The sequence below is a fragment of the Henckelia pumila genome, chromosome 3 (assembly GCF_033568475.1).
Source record: "Henckelia pumila isolate YLH828 chromosome 3, ASM3356847v2, whole genome shotgun sequence".
Lineage (NCBI taxonomy): Eukaryota > Viridiplantae > Streptophyta > Magnoliopsida > Lamiales > Gesneriaceae > Henckelia > Henckelia pumila.
This window is the reverse complement of record NC_133122.1, coordinates 194977802-194985964: the sequence shown is the minus strand read 5'-3', so window position 1 is coordinate 194985964 and position 8163 is coordinate 194977802. Positions and strand designations below refer to the sequence as shown.

The window sequence follows — 8163 nt, the reverse complement described above, 5'->3', positions numbered from 1 at the left end:
TATTCAAGCCATTTGTTGAGCAATTTGTAGCCCCTTTTGAGTGTTCAAAATATATTCACATATCGAGTTGTATACGGGGTTGTAAAATCGAGGGTTGTTAGTTTGTGAGTTGGTTGCTCGGTTTTGTAAACACTTGTGTGTGAAGCCAAGTGTATTTTTACGAGTGTTGAGGCTATCCTTGGAGCTCTTAAGGCCAAGAGTGTTGAGTTGTATCGGCGCGGTGATCGTGTCAAGTTGTAAGGCTATCCTTGGAGCCATCAAGGCCAAGACGTTCGAAGTGCTAGTGGATCCTTGGTTAATCGACTTAACCAAGAAGGGGAGACGTAGACGATTTATCGTCGAACTTCCATAAACATCTCTTATCCCTTTTACTGCTTTATTTACATTACGCATTTATTTACCGCACTTATTTATTTGATTGCTTAAGTCTTCCGCTTGCGTACTTGCATAATCGCTTTAAATTGCTAAAGTTGCTAATAGAACCTAAATCCCCTCCCCCCCATTAGGTTCTAACATATAATACAATCATTTTATTTATCTATTTTTAAATTCCAAATTATTTGAAAAAATAAACTAATGAAATAAGAAATACCTAATAGAAGAGATGATGTTTTAACTACTTAGGGTGACCATTGTTAACAAAAAAATTATTTTTATTGCTATAAATTTATTAGATTTTTTTATTGCAATTAAGTATAAAAAAACTTTCGTCACACATCGTGTGTGCAAATACGCTAGTATAAAGATTAAAGAATATGTCCCTTAGATACCATTTTTTTAATACCAAAATTGTCCTTATGTGATATAGATAATATTAAATTTTTTTTATTTCGTTTTTTTTATATTTCAATATTTCAAATTACAGTTAGTCCCTCGATAATTTTTACAGCTATGATATTACACTTATTTGAATGTCAATCAAATTAATTACAAAAATATTATATAAGCACATAACATGTACATCAATACACTAGTTTTAATGAAATACTTGGCGCACGCACACAGACACATATATATAATTTTTAAATTTCTGTATATTTATAAGTTGGGCCTGTGAAACAAACAACCCAAGTGACCCAAACTTTCCATTATTTGATGGGCTTGGTACATGGGGTACCAGCCAGCTGCCAGCCCACTAAAAGAATTGACAGGGATATATGGGGTAAATGAAGGGTATAATTGTAAATAAACTCAACCCAAGTAGGGTGACGTCAGTATAGCGTTTTCTGTGGTGAGCAGCATACAAGAAGAGAGGTCTGAAAAAATATCAGAATCAATCCAAAAGAAGGGAAGGCGACAGGGAGTTAGGAATCCTAGTGATTGCACAACAAATTCAAAACCCTAGGTTCCTTTCCCCTGTGATTCTGAAACAATTCGATCGAATCTCGATTTCTAGGGTTTATCTACGATCTCACCATGGTCAGTGATTATATACAGTTGCTTTCTGACCCTCGGCACATGCGAATTTGTTGTTGTTTTCTTTAATCCTGCTGAATATGCTTCTTATTCCAATATGAGCGGTGGTTGTGACTCTTGATGTTGATGTCATCACTCATTAGCACTTTGTTTTATTTGCCTATGCCCTGTTTCAAACATTTAGCTGAAACTAGCGACCTTCAGTGATGTGAATTGAATATCGGAGGCTTTTTTTTTTTTTTTTTTTTTTTTTTTTTTTTTGAATGCAGCACAAGTTGGGTAGAGGACAGCGTGACAAAGTGCAGCAATTCATGACTATTACAGGGTCCAGGTGTCTTGCAAGTTTCCATTTTTTTTTTGTTCAAATTTTTCGCAAGTGTTTATATATGTTGGATGGGTTTTGTGTAGGCATGTTGATGGTGCCAATTTGTCTAACCCTTGTTTTTTCTTGCTCTTGAATCTTGATGCTAGAAAACTCCCAAATCTTTTCAGTTTTTCATTTTTTTTTGCTAGCTTGTGAAGTGGATATATGAGCAGTTGCTACTGGATCAGGTTTTTTTTTTTTGTTGGAATTTGTTTGTTTCAATTCTAACTTATCATCTATGCTGATGGAATTTTGGACGTGAGAAACTTTTATATGTCAGCTTAAATAGATTAATTTGTTCTATTTATAGTATTCGCTCACCTAATTATATATGATAAATATTCTGAATGTTTTATGCAGGATATTTTCTTTGCCAGTAAGGTAGTAAAATACTCTAAATACTATGTTATAGTTTCCTAAAAAGTTTATTTAGGAGCCTTTTGTTACACTGATCTAAAAAGGTAAGATGTCAAAAGATTTGACAGTTACTATGGAAAGTGGAAACTGTACTTTTGGTGTTGTGGGATGTGATTGATATGGCTTTCTGAGCGCTGTATTTTAGGTAGTGTGAACTGTGAATTGGCGAATGGTGTCTTGAGATGCAGCTTATCTTGTTTTTCACTTGTTTTTGCTTTGGACGCAGTGAAAAAGTTTCCATCCAGGCTCTGAAGTCCAGCGACTGGCAACTTGAAGGAGCATTTGATATATTTTACAGCCAGCCCAAAATTAAGTCATTTGCTGACACTAGGCACTTAGAGGAGCTCTACAATAGATACAAAGGTTTTCTTTTTGAGAACTCGCTAATGTGTGTCTGAGGGCATATAGCCCTTCTCCTTTCCCTTCTTGTTATTTGATTTATAAATTCAAATTCCATGACATTCTTCTTGATTTCTGTTTTCCTTTGAATTGGGAAAGCACCTGAAGTCCAATTTATTGGACTGTACAGCAATTCTTTGTTACATTACTGCCTGCTTTTTAGCCTGAAACCTTGAGACACTTTGCCATGGTGTGCAGATACATATACTGATATGATATTGGCCGATGGAATCACTCTCCTGTGCAATGATATTCAGGTAGATTTAGCAACTGCTCACTTTACAGTTTTTTGTTATCGATGTGTAATTCCTGTTCAGCGATTTGGGGATAAGCATCATCCGGCATCCTTGTGCCTTGTGGATTTTTTTTTGGGATCACGTTTTTTCCATCTCCAGTTTATATATTTTTTATGCCATTGAGTGTTATTTAAATAGTCTTCGAATTTTTTTATTTGGCAGGTTGATCCTCAGGACATTGTCATGGTAAGTTCTAAAACCGTGTTTTCTGAACATCTAGCATAAGTTAACATTTTTGTGTGATTTTAATCAAATAACACGTTAAAAATAATGATAATAGGTCATAGGTGGAGCCACAAAGGTGGTAACATTTTTTTAAGGGTTGTGCTGGTATTTACCCTTTTCTTTTTAAAATTAAATCTGGACCTGCAAACTGCTGCTCATGAGAACTCCAGGATTCAGTGAAATGTCTACACTCTACAGCAATCAGTACCTAATTTGCTGTAACTGGGAATTCATGAATCGTCCTCTGCGATGTTCAATTTTTTTTATTTTTTTCTGAAATAAAGGATTTTGAGTCATGGGAATTGGGAAGAATATTCTTTAGCCATCTAACCTATCGAATACAGATGCATCATTTTTTTGTTTTGTCTATTTCTATTAAAAATTTTCCTCCCTTGTTTTGACCCATTGATCATAGACATAAGTTATTTTAATCAACAAGTAAATATTTAGGTAAAAAAGAGTCTATACAACTACTTTGGCATGTCTAGGAAAAACAAAATTTCAAACTATTTACCAATTCATCCAAAAACAAAAGTGATGGGAAAGCCGAGTATAATGATCTATAAACAACAAACTTTACATTGAAAATGATGCGATGTGGGAATGGCCACAATCATGACATAAGTTTATATTGGTTTGGACTGCAGCTGGTTGTTTCATGGCATATGAAGGCTGCCACAATGTGTGAGTTTACAAAGCAGGAGTTTATTGGTGGATTGCAATCTCTTGGGTGAGTACAGGTCGTTTTTTTTAGTGTTTTCCAATTTTCCTTTATCAAGTTAATATGGATTTGAAGTTTTAGGATATCATATTTTTAAGTTTACATTTCCGTTGGCAGGATAGATTCTCTGGAGAAGTTCAGAGATAGACTACAGTTTATGCGTTCTGAACTGAAAGATGAACGTACGTGATATGCATTTAGCTATTTCTTAGTGCAAAAGGTTTTTCATTCCCTTTCAGTACTGGGATATTCCATCCAAAGCATCTTCTGATATGTTGCATACTCAATACTTCATTATTTCTTTGCTGTGTTACATGTGAAATAGTTACAGGAAACAATAAACTCTTATATGTTAGTATCTGTTGTGTGCTAAAAATTTAATAAAAAGAATATATGACTTCTACAACTTTATATTTAGACAATATTTCATTTATATGTTACTAAATTCAATAGATGCTTCTATTTGTCCAGAGAAATTCCGAGAGATCTACAACTTCGCATTTGGCTGGGCTAAAGAGAAGGTAGATGTCATTTGCTTTAATTATGTGAAACTGTACTTCTTGGCTGTATTTGGATGGGAGGATATGGTGAATTTAATTTAAATCTTATAGGCAAATGCATTCAAATTGTTTGTTAATATTCAAATTTGTGGATTTCAATCCCCTGACTTGATTTTAAGTTATTTTTTAAAATCAAATAGAGGAATTTCAAATTTTCAATTGACGGGGTTATTTTGAACCTATTCTTCCTAATCTCTTTTTCTGATGAAATATACTTTAATGCAAGACGACATTTATCTCAACGTATATTAGTGGCAGTGGATAAGTATTTTCTTATCAATTTGGCAAGATATAGTTAATCCAAATTATTAGCTTTTTTCCCTCTGAACTGAATTAGTTGAATTCGTCTTAACACTTTGTTGAACGATGTTTTGTCCTATAATTCTCTTGTACCTTTTTATTATCTTATTCAATGTTTTGGTTTTCTCCCTTTAACCAGTTCTGTGAGCATGCTGATGCATTTGGATAACTGATATTATGTCTTGATTTCAGGGTCAGAAGTCTTTGGCATTGGATACAGCCATTGGAATGTGGCAGTTACTATTTGCAGAAAGGCAATGGCCATTAGTTGAGCATTGGTGCCAGTTCTTACAGGTGGAAAAACTGAAATCCAATTTTATATATGTTGTGCAATGCATTTTTTGAAATTGTGTCCATGTAAATGCTGGTGAAGATGAAATCTAACTTGCAAGAACTCAATTTGAGATTGTAGTTCCGTTCCATTTAAGTAGAATTGGATGCTCAACGATGGATACAAGTGATTGAAAATATGACATTAAACTTCAAATGATCAAATCTGATGGTGAAAGTCCACTTTGATTTGAAATCTCTAGCATTTTAGGTTTCATAGGGTTTCTTTCTGTTTTATGGCATCGATAATTTGATCATTATTTAAATCTTCAAAATATGGAGATTTTGAGCAGGTAAATGCAAATGAACTCCTTGGCGACGAAAGCTTTTGTTAGGAGGATACTTTTTTGGGAGATATGTTTTCTTCTCATTCGTGTCACCTGGAGGGAGTGGCAAACTATACTACTGAATTTCATTCCTTTACCACAGGACAAATAGATTTGACTCTCTCTTTTATTCCCTATCGTTTTCATTCAGCTTATTCTGTCTTGTTACTTTACTACAATTGTGTGGATATGGTGTTGATAAGTGAATCCGAATCTCCCTCTCCTCACATTGGTACGTGCGCTATTAATATGGGTGCAAGGTTAACCACGTCACCCCTGCCCTTCGCTCTTTCTAATGATCTCACTCAAAAGATTCCATGACTTTAACTATTATGTAGTCCCTAGCGTTATATAATCATGAAAGGAACCCTTTTTCCCTTTTTCTAACAAAAAGCTTTTTCAGTAAGAGAGATTCGATATTGGTTAATTCTTTAAATTCTTGGACTGATTTCTCAGGTTGGCTACCTTTACTTTGGATTTCTTGATGCCTGTGCTACGTTTGATCAGAATTCAGTTTCTATACAGATATGTAGAACTTTAGCCAATGGTCTTTTTCTTAGATACTGACCTTCGATCCAAATGACACATTTCCTAGTGGTTTGAATTGGATTGTTACCAATTTGTTGGACCCAGTTTCAATTTGAGTTATTTTCCCCTTTTTGAGAGGAGTTTCAGTCTGAGTTTTGGGATCCAGTCCAATCCAATCCAATCCAATACAGATGGTTTCCAGATTGGATCAGTTCTCAATTTTAGTGAGGGGGTTCACTTAGCAAACCAGTTCAGTAACCACTGGTACTATCGTGTATTAGTACTAATAGTGATTGATACATTTGCGATAACCTAGATTACACTTGCACACATCAATAGCAATGCACTACATTGACACGGTGGCACTAATTTTGAGGTGAATGATAAATCCCTATAAGAAATGGAAAAAGACTAAAAATGTTGAGAAGAATGAAAGCAATGTGGAAGAAAAGAAAGACGAAGAATGGAGAAGAATTGAAAGACAACAATATTACACTGGTTGTGGGGGGGAGATAGGGGTGTTCAACTGCGGTTTGGTTCTGGTTTAGATATAAATTTGAACCAAACCATAGTTTATTGTTTTTACAAGATTTTGAACCAAATTAAACCATTGATTTTTTATAATCAAACCAAACCATTAATTTTTATGACCAAACCAACCAAATCAAACCTTGATTTTCAATTGGTATGGTTTTGGATGATTATTAATATTGATTGGAACAATTATAAGTAAAGACCATTAAATAAAATACTTATGCAAGTTACATAATTTTGCAATTTATAAAATCGCACAGGGTGGTGATTATGTTTATTTGGGGTAAAATCTGCATTAAATAAATGTCAATGGAATTGGATTGTTATAAACCTCGTGAGTAATATAACAGTAACTAAATTTGTTAATGGATTGAATCGAAACCAAATTGGTCCATCTGGTTCTAGTTCTGAAGTGGGTGTAATGAGGTGGTTCCGGTTCAACCCTCTCGGTCGAGCATTTCTAATATTTTTTGAGATATGATATGCACTTCACGAGTAATTAGTTGTTTTCCTGTTTAATCTTCTTTTTCTCAAGCATTTCTCATTTTTTTTTCCTCCCATTTTTTGATTATCCAGGCACGGCATAACAAAGCAATTTCTCGTGACACCTGGTCCCAGCTGCTGGAATTTGCTAGGGTAAAACCGAATGGAATGAATATTCAGTTGCTCTCTAACGACGTCTTTTCCCTTTTCTAGTTCCTTGCCATCTATTTTATCTTCCATGACCCAACCGAAATGCACATATGTACACTATTTGCTTATTAAATCTCTTTTTATTTATGCTTTCCTGTGCAAGATCATGAAATCTATGACTAAACGATTATATTTTACGTAATGCAGACTGTGGATCCTGCATTATCGAATTATGACCCTGAAGGCGCTTGGCCATACCTGATTGATGAATTTGTTGACTACTTGACAGAAAATGGCATAATGCAGAAGGGTAAGTTGTGTGATTGGAGCTTGTAACTTTCACATCGCCATATGAGGTGTGCCTCTAATTAATTCCACCCTTTCATTGAGATTGATGATTTGAACTTGCTGTGATACCGAACAAAAAAAACAGATGGATAGAAAGAAAGTACGTAAATTAAGGCTTGTTTGGATTGAATATGTTTGGCTCTCCTCTGATTGACAATTTGTATGATCCACCATTGTTGAAGAAGCAAATACTGGCTTTTTATTTATTCTGAATCAATAATTTCGTTTGTTTCTAATTAGACTACTATTAGTACTTTGCTAAATACCTAAGTACTAGTATCCGGGCCACGATACAGTAGAGTTTTGATGATACTGTGAGTCATTTACCAGCAGAAGAAAAAGATCTAATTTATGTTGCATCCAAACCATTTTATATATGGTCTCATTTGTATGGTATATATGTTCCAATTATGTTTTAACGCACTAAATTATATATGTTACATGAAGAGATTTTCTGGATAACATACATACCAAACTGACAAAAAGTCAAAAATACCAGAAGGATTACGACCAATTGGGTAGGTGTGAAATAAGTTAAAAGAGTACCCTTGGAAGATTGGGTCAACCATGTGGTGAATAAGCTTAGGAATCAATAAGCCATTGGGTAAACATATGATGGATTAGGATATATTCGAGCCTAACTGGAAAAATCAATACTCAAGCTCGAGTTCAGTGGAGTTGTTGATCAGTTGGTGGCTCTGTTACTATCACCTCCAGCCTCCAGGTGGGCTGTCCGATGAACCCTCTGCACGGGGGATAGTCATCA

At 34.7% G+C, this 8163-nt stretch overlaps 1 protein-coding gene across 1 annotated transcript; it reads left to right on the top strand.

Moving 5' to 3' along the window:
* The first annotated feature begins 1235 nt into the window (after positions 1-1235).
* Positions 1236-7603, top strand: LOC140887456 (uncharacterized). Its single transcript, XM_073294706.1, has 11 exons — positions 1236-1419; positions 1686-1747; positions 2424-2560; positions 2795-2853; positions 3055-3078; positions 3765-3847; positions 3956-4020; positions 4310-4359; positions 4891-4992; positions 6993-7052; positions 7257-7603. Exons 1-11 carry the CDS (start codon positions 1417-1419, stop codon positions 7383-7385), a joined length of 774 nt encoding a protein of 257 aa, XP_073150807.1. The 5' UTR covers positions 1236-1416; the 3' UTR covers positions 7386-7603.
* Positions 7604-8163: the final 560 nt, after the last annotated feature.

Excerpts from the sequence above, each read along its gene's own strand:
- LOC140887456 (XM_073294706.1), top strand. Across the intron at positions 2,854-3,054 it reads TCCTGTGCAATGATATTCAG|GTTGATCCTCAGGACATTGT; the intron begins GTAGATTTAGCA and ends TTTATTTGGCAG. Across the intron at positions 7,053-7,256 it reads AGCTGCTGGAATTTGCTAGG|ACTGTGGATCCTGCATTATC; the intron begins GTAAAACCGAAT and ends TACGTAATGCAG.